Source organism: Populus trichocarpa, chromosome 13 (genome assembly GCF_000002775.5).
Source record: "Populus trichocarpa isolate Nisqually-1 chromosome 13, P.trichocarpa_v4.1, whole genome shotgun sequence".
Lineage (NCBI taxonomy): Eukaryota > Viridiplantae > Streptophyta > Magnoliopsida > Malpighiales > Salicaceae > Populus > Populus trichocarpa.
The window spans coordinates 9,048,689-9,064,919 of NC_037297.2; the positions used below are offsets into that span (position 1 = coordinate 9,048,689).

The 16,231-nt window shown below is 32.6% G+C and overlaps 1 protein-coding gene across 4 annotated transcripts; it reads left to right on the top strand.

The window, feature by feature from the left end:
- Window positions 1-4,363: 4,363 nt before the first annotated feature.
- On the top strand, window positions 4,364-15,701 carry LOC18104285 (CLP protease regulatory subunit CLPX3, mitochondrial). 4 transcript variants are annotated; one of them, XR_002977354.2, is made up of 15 exons: window positions 4,364-5,629; window positions 6,220-6,281; window positions 6,486-6,583; window positions 6,733-6,812; window positions 7,272-7,322; window positions 9,122-9,196; window positions 9,287-9,364; window positions 12,813-12,869; window positions 13,349-13,419; window positions 13,494-13,593; window positions 13,773-13,877; window positions 14,528-14,590; window positions 14,690-14,812; window positions 14,897-15,063; window positions 15,409-15,701. XR_002977354.2 is itself a non-coding variant. In XM_024583552.2 (15 exons), the coding sequence occupies exons 1-15, from the start codon at window positions 4,664-4,666 to the stop codon at window positions 15,475-15,477; spliced, it is 2,142 nt and encodes a 713-aa protein (XP_024439320.2). In that variant the 5' UTR covers window positions 4,371-4,663; the 3' UTR covers window positions 15,478-15,701. The 4 variants fall into 4 exon arrangements, 3 of the variants coding, with proteins under 3 accessions (XP_024439320.2, XP_006376103.2, XP_024439322.1); XM_024583552.2 differs by having other exon boundaries at window positions 4,371-5,629; window positions 14,920-15,063; XM_006376041.3 differs by having other exon boundaries at window positions 4,376-5,629; window positions 14,920-15,063; window positions 15,403-15,701.
- The last annotated feature ends 530 nt before the right edge of the window (window positions 15,702-16,231 follow it).

Consider the following 16,231-nt stretch of genomic DNA (forward strand, 5'->3'; position numbering starts at 1 on the left):
GATGGAAATAGGATCCAGATGGAAAGACTTAGGATTAAGTTTAGAATAAAATTATTTCTATGCTTTTTCTTTACTATAATGGACAATCTTGTATATCTGTGTACTTTTTGACAATTCCAACAACACAATTTCAACTTTTTTTTTTAATGAAATCTAGTTTGTTTTCATCTTAGTACAGTAATTTCTAAACAAAAATTATTTTTTATTTGCTTGGATAATTTATGAACAAAATTATTCATTCAATTTAAACAACTAGTTGTATTAAATTAACAACTCAAATCCTTATTATAATAGAGAAAAGAAATTCTAAGTTGTATTGTGATAAATAACCTAATTAGTAGGTCTAAAGTGTAGTCCGTATACACTAGAGCATTTTCCTTACGATCTCCAAGTTGATCCTCTAACCTCTTTATGAGTATCATTTTCCATTTCTTTTTTTTTTTATGTAGGGTTAATATCTTTTCAAATATCGATCATTGATTGATTAAGAATGTAATTCTTCATATTGGTTTGCTAGATGATATGGACCTATGTTTAGAACTTTGACAATAATGTGTAGACCCTTCTAGTTTGGAGACCATTAGTAAGATTTTAAGCCTTTATGGTAAAATAGTAATATGGTTTTCCATACCAGATCACTTACTAAGGAACTTTTTTACCAAACATATTTATTGTATGCTTACTCAACATTTTCCTTGTGATAAATGATCTAATACAACATGTCTCACTTCATCTAAATACTTTAACTATGTCAGCATAACATTATGTTTTCTTTCTAAGCGATTGTACCATGAGCTTCCATATGTAATATATCATTATGATCAAGTTCTAAGATTGTTTTTTAAAGTTATAGATAATTTTGTTGGTTAATTCAACTTGCTCGTTAACTTAGGCATAATAAGGAGTAGAATAAGTAATTTTAAATTCATATTCTTATAGAAATTGCTTCATATATTTCTTAGGAAATTAATCTTTAATTAGTTATGATTGATTTTAGAAGTCCAAGCCTATGAGTGATTTATTCATTGATGAATATGATCATTTTATCTTGATTGAGCAATTGGTTTAAAGAAGAGGGGTTTTTATTCGTGAAAAATATAACAACTTTAAATTCGTGATTTGTAGCAAAACTCGTGAATTTCTATCTTATGCCGAGACTAGATCGAGTCGTGATTATAGCTATAAATTGCAAATGAATGTTAAAAGAATAATGGAAAGCAAAATGTCACTACTTTATTTTTAAATGCGAAAGTTAATAGTCAATTATTCGAATAACATGATGTTGCTATCACTTTCGGCATAAATGACGAATTGGTATAATCTAGGAAACAATGAGTCGAGAGCTCCAAGAGAAAAACCCACGCTAGTTACGTTCCCATATGGTCATCAAAAGTCTTAAAAGAAACCATTTCTTGCAAAATTGACTTGTGTTTATAAAAATTCTTTATTTGTTTACCAAAAAAAAAAGAAATTTGTAATTGCATCCTAAGTTTATATATATATTAGCAATTAAATTCAAATATTCCTCGCATTTTTTGAAGTGGGTCCTTTTGTAAATTCCTATTAGCATCTTCCACCTGATATGTATTTTCTATGCATTAAAAGTTGTGATTGTTTTTTAAAATGCTCTTTACTCAGAAATGTATCAAAATAATATTTTTTTTATTTTTTAAAAATTATTTTTAATATCAGCACATCAAAATGATCTGAAAACACATAAAAATATTAATATGAAGTAAAGAAAAAAAATTTAATTTTTTCATAAACACTTTTGAAACACAAAAACAAACATGGAAATTTAAAAAAAATGGATGGAAAAGTTAATGACATGAACAAAAGGACTTGATGGAGAATTGTCTATAACATTTGTGACCGAATTGGTAGAATCTATAAATTTAGGATTCAATTGAAATAAATAAACAAATTGAGAATTCCCCAAGATGTTCTTTTGCGTGTATTGCCTGCCCAAGTGACGGATATAAAACAAGATATAGGTGGATGGAAGAATCATGTCATGTGGATTAGCTGATATAAAATAGTGTATATCTATGCACTATGCACGCTTTCAATCGTCCGCTAGTCTAGTCTATGACTCACTTTCAAAGTAAGCCTTACACTTTCAATAGTCCGCTAGTGACTCACGTGGGCACGTCATGTGTGTGAGATAAAATAAAATTAATTAGTCCACATTAATCAACATCGTTCATGGCAATATTTATTTTCAGCAACTGCCTGAATAGATGAATCCCAAGACGACCCCTATATTTTATTTTATTATCAACGTATACTAAAAGACTTTGGGATTTAAATACTTTATCCTTTTACGATTTATTTTTTAAGGTTTTTTTTTAATTTTATTATTTAATATTGAATGTAATGGATATTGAATTTCATAATTTGTTTCAACTTATTTTTTATAGAGTTATTCCAATTTTGTGATCCGAGTTTAACAGGTTAACTCGGGTTGACTCAGCTTGTTTTTTGTTTTTTTTCAATTGTTTTTTTTTCTTAACTTCATCTTTCAACATTAGGTTGATTGAGAATTTAGTTTCATATCTTTTTTATCTGCTTTCTATGGGGTTATTATGGTTTCACAACCCATTTTGCGAGTTAATCCAATTGTCTCAAGTTTTTTTTTCTATTTTAATTGTTTTTCAATCATATCTTTCAATATTGGGTTAATTGAAAATTATACTTCATAATTTATTTTGGTTTGCTATCTATGAAGTTATCCTATTCTTATGACTCGGGTCATGAATTTGTTTGGTTGACTCAATGGTTTTTTCATGTCTTTTTTTTTTATTTCATCCTTCAACATTGAGTTGATTGAGAATTGAGTTTCATAATTTATTTTAATTTTTTTATGTGGTTATTTTGGTTTCATAATTAATGTTTTGCAGGTTAACTTAGGTTGACTCAACTCATTTTTCTAATTGAATATTATTTTTAATTTTATCATTTAATATTTGATTGATTAAGAATTGAACTTTATATATATATATATATATATATATAAAAGTATGCTATAAACACTAAATTTTTTTTTTCAAGAATACACATTATTAATCATTAAAGCAACAAGATCCATGGACAAATTTCATATTAAAAAAATTAATTTTTCTTGGAAAAACAATATTCAAAAAACATTGTTAACTAGAATATTATAATAACGGTTTTACCCCTCCATCTAAAAAATCTAATACTGGTTTCAAGAACATTAAAATCTTTTGACAAAACCCATTATTTATTAACAAATTGACCAGAAAAAAATAAGTTTTTCTCTATCTTGTTGTACAATGAAACGATCAAAATACTATTGGAAACAAAAAATTTAAACCTAGTGTTAAGGTGTAATTTTGTATTTTTACAATGATTTTTTTATTATTATAAGTCAGGACTATTTGGTATTTGACCAGATATAAAAGAATAATAAACAATTATAATACAATTTGGTTCTCATTTTTATTTTTATTTTTTTCTCTTTATTAATGTGATCTTTCTTTTCAATTTTATTTTTCAATAAAAAAATTCTTTTTATTTTTTATGTCAATTTTAATTCTCATTCTTTTAGTCTTTTTGCTAAATTGATTTTTTATTTCAATTTCACTATTCGATCCAATATAAAATTTATTTTATTTTTATTTTTATTTTTAATTTTTATTCTTTTAATCGCTATTTTTATAATCATTTTGTATAATTGAAATTAATTTTTGAGAATTGAGCTTTATGAGTTTTTTAGATAAGATGCTTTGGGTCTAATGACTTGGATTACAAGTTTGAAAAGTTGACATGTGTTGATTTTTTCTTAAAAACATTTGCTTTATAATTTTTTTTATTTTTTTGTATTAAATTATTACAGTTTCATAACATAGACCGCGGATTTAACGGAATATCCCGAGTTAACTCAACTCTGATTACTAGTATTATAAGTTTGTCATGCCAACTCAGATTGACCATGGTCCTTTTTTTTTATCCAGTTTTATTATTCTATATTTAATGGGTTGTGAATTGAGTTGCATCATTTGTTTTTTTTTTAAATAATTTTTTTTTCATGTTATCTTAATTATTTTTTTAAAATTTGATTTATCTACTATTATCTTCTATATTTTTTTATTTAGAATCGATTTAAATCTATGACTCGAGCTGTATATTTTTCTTTTTTTAAAAAAACACGTTTGTCCAGTTAGTGCTTATTAATAGGTAGTACAGATAGCATGGATCAATTGAACTCATTTTCTGCAATTCATTTCTCAACATTAAAGTAAATAATTATCATTAATTAATTAATTAAGACAATACAAAGAAGGCGTGGCATTGGATCCTAACATCAGGCACCCAAAACACAAAGCAGAGAGAGACCGAAGACGTACGTGAAGAAGAAGAAGAAGAAGATTAGTGTCAAACTGTTCAAAAAAAAAAGGGAAGAAATTATAACTCCCAATCTCATAAGTGGGTAGGGGTCGTAGAGGATAAGAAAGCCATTTTCTTTCCATAATTCCTCCTACATACGCTCTCTGCTTTGTCTTTTCTCTTCCTCACAATTGCCCCTCCTCCTTTCTCTCTGTGTTTGTACAGCTTTTAAAATAAATAAATATTATCTTTGAACAACCCCCATCTTCTCTCTTTCATCCTCTCCTCCGAAAACCACACTTTTCTTCTTTTTATGTCTGGAACTAGAATGTTGTGGAGATGCAGGAAACTCAAGGACGCAACGAATCCTCTGGTACTCTCTTCCCGTTTCGAATCCCCGGTCCGTTTCTCAAGAGGAATCTCCACGCACCTGAACTACTTAAACATCGGGTGTAACCGCCGGAAGGAATCATTGATCGGAATCCAAGAGCGCTACAAGTGGGAGAATTCCAAGGACGACAGCAATGTTCGGAAAATTAGGGCAGAAGCGAATTGTCCGAGGTGCTCTAAACACATGGATGTGCTCTTCTCCAATCGGAGTTTCGTATTTAGTAATAATTCTAATCTTGATCATCATCATCATCATCATTTGAGTCGCAATAATGATACTGCTAATAATAATACTAATAATACTACAACTGCTGATACTGGCGCTTGTAATGGAAATGGGCATAATAATAATTATCAGGCTGTGAATTTCTGTCCTAATTGTAAGACAGCCTATTATTTTAGGCCGGATAAGATTGCGCCGTTACAAGGCAGTTTTGTTGAGATTGGTAGGATTAGTAATAAGGGGAATGGGAAAAATGGGAATAAGGGAGGTAAGGAAGGGAGTAATGGTGGTGAAGAGGGGGCGGATTATGCCAATGTTACTAATACTATTAATAATAGGTTAAGGGTGTCGTTCTGGGAGACGTTGAGGTCTTATGGAGGGGATCCGCCGGAGAATTGGCCTCAGGGGATTCCTCCTCCGCCACCCCCGGGTGGGAATGGGTTGGCTGTGCATACGCCTCCTGGTCCGCCGTTTGCTCCGGGGGTTAGCGTGGTTAGGGCTTTTAAGCCAGGTGGAGAAAAGAGTGGAGGTGGTGGTGGGAATGGAGGTGGTGAGAAGAATGGTGCTGGATGGGGTGGGTCAAATTTGGGGAAGGAATTGCCGACGCCAAAGGAGATTTGCAAAGGTCTTGATAAGTTTGTTATTGGACAAGACAGAGCAAAAAAGGTTTGCTTTTTTTAACTACATTTCGTTCGTATTTGGGTTTTTGATCTCGCTAGTTGGTATTCGGTTGCAATCAGTTTCTGAGTTTCGATGCTTATAAGTTTTTTGAATTATTAACAGATGTTTGTTGATTATGGTTTATCATTGTGTGTCAAAGATTTCACACTGGTATTTGGGTACTTATGAAGGCTGTCCTGTTAGAGTTTTTGTTGCATTGTATTTAGAAACCCTTTTCAAATTGTCTTGTCAAGTCAATCATCACACTTTTATTCTTTCTTTTCATCTTGGATTGTTTTTGATGAATGTGTCATAGTTGTTTGTTTTCTGGGACATTGTCGACATGACTTTGTTAAGATGCTTGTTGTATCAGTTGTTTGAACCAACATAAGCGAAGTGCTCTGGTAAATTGAATATAGCATGTTGAAGATATCAAATGTTTCTGGTTTGGGGAACTGAGTGATAAAACATCATTTATTTAACAGACACACTGTCAGTTTCCTGAAAGCTTGTTTTTGGATTCATGCTTGACATAGCCTTGAGCAGCTTGTAGTCTTTTGAGAGTACTCAACAAGTGATTCATGTTTATGTTGTAGGTGCTTTCTGTGGCTGTCTACAACCATTATAAGAGGGTTTACCATTCCTCCTTGCGGAAAGGGTTAGTTTCCAGTTACATTCTTGTCTTCTCATAATGCTGCTATTGAAATAATTGAACCATAGAATTGATAATGATTGGTGCTTTATTTCATTACCTTGAATAGCAACGTTTAGTATAATTTTAATTGGTTTAAAAAAGTGGTCTCAGATTATCGCAGTTAATTGACTTGTGAAAGAATACTGAAGTGATGTATTCTAATACTAGGCCAGGAGCAGAATCAGGAACTTTGGAGGCTATAGATGATGAAGACAATGTGGAACTGGAAAAAAGCAATGTACTCTTGATGGGCCCAACTGGCTCAGGTAATGACTCTACACTTTCTCTATGTATTTCAAGTCCCTGTGACTTGCTGTGAAAATCAGTGCTTACCACATTGTTATTTTGTTAGTCCTGCTTTCAAGCTTCTGAATTCTGAATTCTGGACTTCTGTTCTAACTTATATATGAAATAGGGAAGACATTGTTGGCAAAAACACTAGCACGCTTTGTGAATGTGCCATTCGTGATTGCTGATGCAACAACACTAACCCAGGCAAGTCTGCTTTGTATTGATATCTTACTTCAAAGACTAGAAATACCTCATGGTTGTTTTTATTTCACAGTTGGTATTGGACATTCACATATAAATTTGAACTTTCACATTTAGGCAATCTTGAATAATCATATGATTTCTTTGTTTTCAACATGCCTGCATATTTGATGTCTTTCATTAAATCTAATCATGTTTTATTGAAAAGGGAAAATTGGCACCCTCATTGATGGAACTCATTTGTTTCTCTCATATCTTATTCTATTCACAAAAGGGAAGGAAGTCCTAGAGTTGTAATGTATACTTATATCCAACTGTTCAAAGTAAAACTGCTGGGTGTCATTTTAGTTTCTTTTGTCTTGCTATGTATTTTTCCATGGTCACATGATTCTTGATCTTTCTCTCTGTACCTATTCGCAGGCTCATTACTGTTTAACTGAATGAGGCAACTAATTTTTGCAGGCTGGTTATGTTGGTGAAGATGTTGAATCAATATTGTATAAATTACTCTCGGTATATCTCACCTTTTATCTTTTGAACTTATGTAAATTCTCGTTGTTGTTTCTTAGCCTTGGAGTTGCATTGTCTATCCACTTGGTGCCTTTTTGTAGAGGTTCAGTTTCACCAGTCCTGATTTGAGTGAATTTGTGTCTAATTGTGCCTTTGCTATACATTATAAGATACATGTATTTTCTTGACGGAGGAAGGAGGTTGCCAACGATAATTACTGTTCTTCAAAGTAAATATGCCTTTACGAGGCAAAGGAAATTATCTCACTTAGGAAGCAGCAGTGGAATTCATCAAAGAACTTACTAGCTAGAAATAGAATATTTGGTAATTATGGATTTTGATGTTAAACAGGAAACAGCCATGGACGCATTGTAGTTGTAGGAATTAACACTCTAGGTTCTAACCAAGGTTATCCTGGCCTATAAAAAAATGCTAGTTATTTTTTTTTCCTATTTTTTTAAAACAATAAAACTCTGATGAATAAGAGTCATCAAGGCAGTCACAGCAGCTTGTTAAGAAAAATTTGGATATTTTTGGTGGTAGTATTTGAACTTTTTAGGTTCGATTGTCTTAATTGCCGGGGCCTTGAATACTTGAAATATTGTGATAAATAAAGAGGGGGAAAAGTAATTGCAATGCTGATTCATACAGGACCATTTATGTTTCTACTGAAAGGACATAATGGGAGACAAAATATTGAACTAATTTTATTGTTAAACATTCTTGAATTTGTTAGTTGTCTGAGAAATTTTAACTCAATTAATGTTTGTTTGAAATTGTGTTCTCTTCATTTTTCCTTCTGGAGGCTGGGGTTGAATTTAATGCTCAAAAACTCATTCTGGATGGGTTTGGGTAGACTTGTTCAGCTAACACTAGCATAATCCTGTTCCAGAATTGTTTTTGGGTGGGCATTGACTGGTTTCCATCTAGTAATCATGTTCCAGAATTTTGCAGCTCTTCCTGAATTAATCACAGTTCCAGTTTGATCGATTGTTACCTTCGATAAAAGTTTTAACTATTGTTTATGCACATGTACATACAAGTCATTCAAGTTTTAACTATTGTTTATATTTTTTTTAAGTATTCATTCTTCCAGAAATTAAACTTATAGCATTGAAATCTACTGAAGTTGAGATTTTTTCCCTTCAAATTACATTTGTATAAAGTGCAATCAAAGCTATGATCTGTCCCTTTTAAGTGCACGTAGTTGTGTGCTTCAGTTCATGTGTTTATTTATGAGAGGAATAGCCCTTTCAGTTGTCTCTAATAATTTTTTTGGGTATTTCATGTATTCATTCATCTCCATCCCAAACTTTTGCTTTCGTGCATGAATTCAAAGAAGTCTAATGTGCATTGATTCAAAGAGACCTAACATGCTTTCCTCTATTGATGAACACTACTATTTATCATTATTCAACATCTAACCATCTTTATGGGATGAAATTCTTTTTACTGGAATGTTGGCTGCAACTCATTATCAAGCATTTGAATTGTGTACTGACTACATATCTGATGGATGTTTATCCCAAACAGGGTTTGCCTGGAACTAACATTATAATTATGCTGAAGTGTCCTGTTGTAGCAAACTATTCTCTGTTAAGCAGGTGTTTTTTTTTTTATTTAAAAGTTTGATCAGTATAGTTTCTGTTCATGCTTGCTTCACATAATGATGTTTTTATTTTGACGTAGCTCATTCCCAAACACATGCTCTCACAACTTATTAGCTGAATTTAATAAGAATGGAAAACCCCTTGACTTTTCACATATTACAGAACTTACATAGAGTTCCTTCTTGATTTTAGGCAGCTGAATTTAATGTGCAAGCAGCTCAACAAGGAATGGTCTACATTGATGAAGTTGATAAGATAACAAAGAAGGTTCTGTTAATTTTCCATCTTACCATTTAGTTTATGTAACATTCGATGTACACAATCTCTTAAGACTTAAATGTTGTGACAATTTTGCAGGCTGAGAGCTTAAACATAAGCAGGGATGTTTCTGGTGAGGGTGTCCAACAGGCATTATTGAAAATGCTGGAAGGAACTGTGAGTACATGAAACTATACTGCTTACCATTTGTTTACTAGATATCTTGCTACTGTTTCACCTCTGTGAGGCTGATTGCAGAAATTTTACTGAATGATTTGTATGAAATTGTACTTGTCCCATATGATATTCTTATTGTATTCTGGCTTCATTTAGTTGCTGTTTCTATCAAGATATTTGGATTCCTTAGCAATTATGCTGATAATAATTTAAGATATCATGCTGGATATATCATACAAGTCAGAGGTGACATATTGCAATGTAATGAATCTTAAGTTAAATGTCATAAAGTTTTGAAAGAGTAAAAGGTATGCTGGATATATCATATAAGTCAGAGGTGACATATTGCAATTTAATGAATCTTAAATTAAATGTCATAATGTTTTGAAAGAGTCAAAGGTAACCTCTTCATAGAGACCAGTAGACTGGTGAACAGGAGTACTCTTTTGCAGATACCTTTAACAACAGCGTTAATTTGAAAGAGTGAATTGGAGATGGTGTAAGATAAAAGAGATTCGATGGAGTCTATAGGTGGACATTTAATGGGAAGACATTTTTCATTATAGGGATGAATTCCATTTTTTATTATTGGAATGCTTGAACTGCAGGTTCAGCAAATGAAGTAATTTATTCACTTTTTGGACAGAAAGGGGTCAAACAAAAAAGTTGGTTGATAATTTATGATCTTTCAGAAAGCTTCAGGGAGAATTTGAAGTTGAATTGCTGTTAACTTTCTGACAATAAGGGATTGAACTTTGGAAGTTGGTTTAGTAACCCAGTATGCTTGGAAACCACTGCTGAGCTTTAACTTCAAAATTTGTGGTAATTATGATGGTACTGTGCTACTTTTTTAATTAAGAGGAAGTTCTGCTCTTCTGATGTCCAGATGATGCAGGATCTTAATATTCTGCTCCTAAACACTGAGGTTTACAGAAGTTATAGTTGGTTTTGGGTGTAACTAAAGAGATGTTTTGTAGTTTAGGTAGATTTTTTTAAGGATAATTATACTATTCAGGAAGTAAACAAATCAAGAACTAAAGATCTTCAGGAGAAGTCGATTGGTAAAAGGAAAAGAAACCTAGAATCACACCAGGGATCCTAGAAATCACTCCTAGGTATTCTTAGGCATCACACCTATCAAAGTTTGCTGAAATTTCTATAACATACATATTCCTTCCTTTAAAATTGGGATTATGAGTTCTATATATGGATAAGCCAATAAGGAGGTGACTTGTGGAGGTGTTTGAGGAGGTGCAGCATAGCTAGTGTTAGCTGGCCATTTAACTTCTTAATAGTGAAGTGGTGAAGTAGCTAACTAGATTTTACAAAATGACAAAATTACCTCGATGAAAATGAAAATTACAAACTGCCCTGTTAAAACCCCCAAATCCTACACTACTAGTTAACTAAAAATCTTATTTAAACAAGTTCTAGATGAGATTCTAGCCAAATAATGATGTTGATGCAGACAATACAAGAAGCAGAATTACTGTATTTCTATGTGGTTTTTGTAGACAAGGGCAATTCTGTAATTCAGATTTCTTGGAAATATTCAAGGTAAGGTTTATTTCTATTAGCATTTTATTAGTTCTACAAGTAAACAGGTTTTTTAGGTTTTTCCTATTCTAAGTATGAATGATACTCCCACTGGTCAAACATTGTTTCATGAATATGTGGCTCTTATATTCAAGTTTTGATCTTAAATTTAATTGAAGTGCAGGGACCTTTTATGGCCACAACAAATCTCAATGTATTGGTACTAAATTAATGTAATAAACTTATCCATGATAGATTTGAGATCAACTCTTCAAATTCAAGAGATGATAGTTTGATTCTAACAATGGTCAAAAAGTCTCCATTGCTTTGTTCATTTTTCTTTGTTGAATGGATTGCTTGATTTTTAGAACGGAAAAGCTCTTTGAAAGTTTAACCTACTCAACTGCATTGTATATCATACCTAACTATAACTAATCAGAATATAATCTGTTTTAATTACTAGAACTAACCAGAATACAATTAATTTCAGTTAGTTTTTTTTTTATCCTTTCCCAAAATTTAAGAAATCCATATCCTTCATTTTGTTTTTTCATAGAAAATCCATGGCCTTAAACTCTATTATTTACCATTTCTCTTTATGCCAATTCTCATCTTCCTTAATAATTTTAAAAGGAAAGACACAATAGGGTGTGATGCGTGATGTGTGCTCATTTTTTTGAAGTTGTGTTATAAAGGCGCCATGCATTAGAACAAAGTGGTGTGTATTATAATCCATGTTTTAAATTATATTAAGAGTAGTTTTTACTTAACTAATTGAAAAAAGAAAGATATAATGCTACATTTAAATAAGGGATAGCTATAGAACCACGTAGAATTACCAGACTAAAATTAGAATGTTGGGACCAAAGTTAGTGGGTAATGGGGAGTTATGTTTTTTCCCTTGAACCTATATTTTTAGACTCAATGATAACAAGGAAAAGTAAAATGTGTTCTTAGGTATCCATTTATATTCGAAAATTTTAAAAGATCCCTCATGCCATCACCTATTCTCTAATGGCTAGGAAATTGAGAATTCAACGCTTTATTATGTTCCCTAAGGGCACAAGTTAGCCGAACCAAGTATTATATTATATATAATTGTTGTGTCAACAACTTAATGCTTTCATTGGCTTACAATTTAAATTATTATTTTTATCGAAATCACTTTTGTGATCAAAACTTATCATGGTTTCTTTGACATGGCAGTATTACTTCTTGCTTATCATATTCCACTTCTGTTTCGAAGCTAAGAAAGATGATTTATTATTCTGGATGTGAAAAACAAAAAAAACAAAACAGCATTGCACGATTTTGCTTTCTGCTAGCTAAATTTTTTACGCTTTGCAACCCTCTGATTACATTATATTGAGGAGTTGGTACCCCTGAAAAAGAAATGAATTCTAATATGTTGACAGGTATTCAGGCATTTACAGGTTGCTATGCTACTGACATCATGCAATTCTATAATATTCGTAGCACATGGCAAGTCCTATGGTTGTAACTTTTCTTAGTTGACTAAGAAGAATTTTTCATCTGCATTTTACACTATAAGTCTTGCCCATAAAAACTTAATTTAGGTGACGAAAGACAAGGATTCAGTTGCCACATTTAACAGTGTTTTTCTTATAGTGGTTATCTGCAAACTGCAGGTACAAGTGTGAGTTTACTGATGGGTTTTTGTGAAACACAGGTTGCCATATAGGCTTTGCGTGTTGCATTTTTTTCATTATTGTTTTCCTGTACCATATTTTTGTTGTTTTGAAATTTTAGTTACTGTTGCTGCAGCACTTTGTGAACAGTTTGCTGCAGAGGTTTACATGAAAATCTTTAGTGGTTGGATTTTTTTCCCCAGAGATATTAAAGAATGTGAAACTTGTTATAAAATTGCTAAAGCAGAACTTCCTGTTTCCAGATAGTAAATGTTCCTGAGAAGGGGGCAAGGAAGCATCCTCGGGGTGATAACATACAGGTATATGGTCTCAAAATGGTTCTCCTTTTCCTTTTCGTCCTTGAATTTTTGTCATATGCAATGTGTCCTTTATGAGGTAGAGTCTACTGCTTGAGAAATGCTCATCCTAGAATCTTCTTATTTTTGTATTGCTGATAGCTTTTATTTTGTTGGAACCAGATTAAGCATTATCGTACTCCAGATTTCTAACGTAGCATCATTTTATTTATGCATTCCTTTCATTGAGCTCATGAATAATTTCTTTTATATTCTTTCCTCCCAAGTTGGAAAGATATTAAATGCTTGCTTATATTTTTGGTTGGGACCTCTTATGTATTTGCAGCATCCTATTAATTCATATTTCAGAAAATTAATAATAACCAGCAATGATGTTGCCTTGTGAGGATTATTCACCATCATCATAATCAGAGAATTGGCACTATTTTTGTCTTGCTGCTGCTTTACAAATTTAATCATAAATTCATATAAATGTTCTGCAGATAGATACAAAAAATATCCTCTTTATATGTGGTGGAGCATTTGTTGATCTTGAAAAGACCATTTCAGAGAGGTAATTATCTGCAAATATAGTTTTCGTCTGTTTCAGGGTATCTAATCTGAAAATATTTCATGACATTTTATCAGACGACAAGATTCATCAATTGGATTTGGAGCACCTGTGCGTGCTAATATGAGAGCAGGTGGAGTAACCAATGCTGCAATCACTTCATCTTTGCTAGAATCTGTAAGAATGAAGACCTTCCTATGTTAGTGAAATGGGAGTTTAATATTTATAGAGTTTCTACCTTTCTATGTAATATTTCAAGTTTTCAACATAATTAATGATGTTAGTTGTTAAGCATGGAAGGAAGTTACTGGTGAAACCTTTCCTTAAAACTTGAAAAGTAAATTTTGCATTGTCAGGTTGAGAGTGCTGATCTTATTGCTTATGGCCTTATACCGGAGTTTATTGGACGCTTTCCAATATTAGTTAGTTTGGCAGCTCTAACTGAGGATCAACTTGTTAAGGTAATACTCTGTTATACTGGTATTTTTGTGTTTTTATTTTTTATTTTTTATTTTAATACGCCCTGTGCCAGTCTATATTTGTTATCATCCCATTTTGGGCTGTTTGTGAATGACGAGGAACCATTCAGAATGTGAGAGAATAATTAGCAACTGAATGTAGGAATTTATGATGTTACAAACATGTAGGAGAAGCAGTTACATTCAAACTCTAATTATTCACACTACTAGTTTACTGAAAAGAAAAGAAATTTCTTTCAGCTCACTCAAGTTTGCTAATTTAGTTTGTGCTAGTAAGCCTCATTTTTTTTTTACTCTGATTTTCATCATCGCCCTAAGAAGTTAAAGAGTGTCTTTTCTAAGATAGCAGTATATATTTCTGTAGCTAGGAAATTACTGACTTGACATTAATATTTGGGAAATTTTCTTTGGCTTGTAAAATTTCACCACCCATTTTGGTTTGATTAAAATGGAAACATTAGAACACCCCTGCCCTTCCAAATGCGCACCTCAATCTGTGCTTATCATGTATTTTGCTTAATGCACTTAATATTCTTAGTTTCTCCTAGAAATGAGCAGGCCGGATTTGAAATTATAGTTTTCATTATAAAACATTTTCTTGCTAAGGTAAATTTCTGGGCTTCTCTTTACAGGTCCTCATGGAACCGAGAAATGCCCTTGGTAAACAGTATAAGAAGTTGTTTAGCATGAATAACGTACGACTCTCTCTCTCTCTCTCTCTCTCTGATCATTTAGTAGTTAGATTCATTTGATTACTTTTGTGTAATGGTTATTTACCACTTGTATAATTCCAGGTGAAGCTACATTTTACTGATAAGGCACTAAGACTAATTGCGAAAAAGGCAATGGCTAAGAATACTGGTGCCAGGGGTTTAAGATCCATACTTGAAAGCATTCTAACTGAAGCCATGTATGAGGTATGTGATTCCCCAAGGCTTATAAGTAGATATTATCCACCATCTCTATAAAGCATTTGATTATGGATATTGACATATTTAAAGGTTTTGTTGCTTATTTGCTTCAGATCCCAGACATCAAAACAGGAAGTGATAGAGTAGATGCTGTTGTAATTGATGAGGAGTCTGTAGGTTCAGTGCATGCTCCTGGAAGTGGTGGGAAAATCCTGCGTGGAGATGGTGCATTGGAGCATTACCTAGCAGAATATAAGGTAAAGAATTTAGTGGTATGGTTTCAATTTATAGATTAGTCTACGACCATTGGTATGCTTTTATGTGAACTATTTTGTGTTATTTAATAAATCATTATTGTGACAGGAACTGGCTGAGTAGAATCTGTTGGTTGAAAGTCACTTCTAACCACCCTTCATACATTTAATCACCAGCTTCCTTGGTTTTATTTTGAGTAGTATTTTGCCTGTTGAACAATGGACTTCATCAGACAAATTATTGCTTAGTTTTTAATCTATATTATTTGGGATTATTCTGGTTGACATGTGTTTTTGTACTGTAAAAGACTACTAATTGAGCATTTCTTATTTATGTTATAGGACACTGTTGAGGCAGCTGATGGGGAGTTGCAGGACGCTGAATCAGAGGTTTCATCAAGAGCAATGAGCATGTAGCACTACTACAAAGATAACTGTTAACTTAAAGTTACAATTCCTCTTTTTATTTGTAAAAATCAAATTCATGATTGGATGTAATAATCCCTTGTAAAACAGCATAGTTTCTGGTTGAAAAGTTAATTGGATAATAGGAAAAGTAAATGAGGAAAATACGTAGGACATTGTACAAAAGTTCTATTCATTCTCTTTAAGGAGACCTAATTTGTCAATTTTCAATTTTATTTCGTGTTTCCACATACGCATCTCCTTTCACTCCCCGCTGGCCATGCTCCAGAGAAAGCTAAACTCCAGGCCATCTAGTGGAGCTATGAATTATGTTTTCATCATGTGCACTAACTTGCCTTGCAGAGAACTTGTCGTGGATAACTCCATGGAGGTTGGATTTCTGTAATGTTCCTATTTTCAGTAGCTGTGCTTGGACACAGAAGAAGATTTTGAAGGTGCGTAATGCCCTAATCAAGCCAAGAACTGGTAAGATGAGTCAATGCTCATCCCAAGAGGTAATTGTTCCTTTGATATATGACGTTCTGGCATGATGTCAGGTACGGCTTCTACCGGCAAAGGAGCTTGAAGTCTAAAGCGTTTGACCTTGTGTTTGTAAGAGGTATAGTTAAATGAAAACTGGTGCTCCTTTACTTGGAAATTCTGTCATTTTGACAGGGGGTTAGGCCCCCAATCTAATAAGTTGGTGTTCCATGAATGTCAGTTCAAGATGCACCAAAGGATCCTCCCCTGCCAGGATTCGTGGCCC

What these genes read in the sequence shown, in the direction of transcription:
- LOC18104285 (XM_006376041.3), top strand. Translation starts at nt 4,664, where the DNA reads ATGTCTGGAACTAGAATGTTGTGGAGATGCAGGAAACTCAAGGACGCA. An exon ending in CTCGGGGTGATAACATACAG is followed by an intron (nt 12,870 to 13,348) that starts GTATATGGTCTC and finishes AATGTTCTGCAG; the next exon opens with ATAGATACAAAAAATATCCT. An exon ending in TAACTGAAGCCATGTATGAG is followed by an intron (nt 14,813 to 14,919) that starts GTATGTGATTCC and finishes TATTTGCTTCAG; the next exon opens with ATCCCAGACATCAAAACAGG.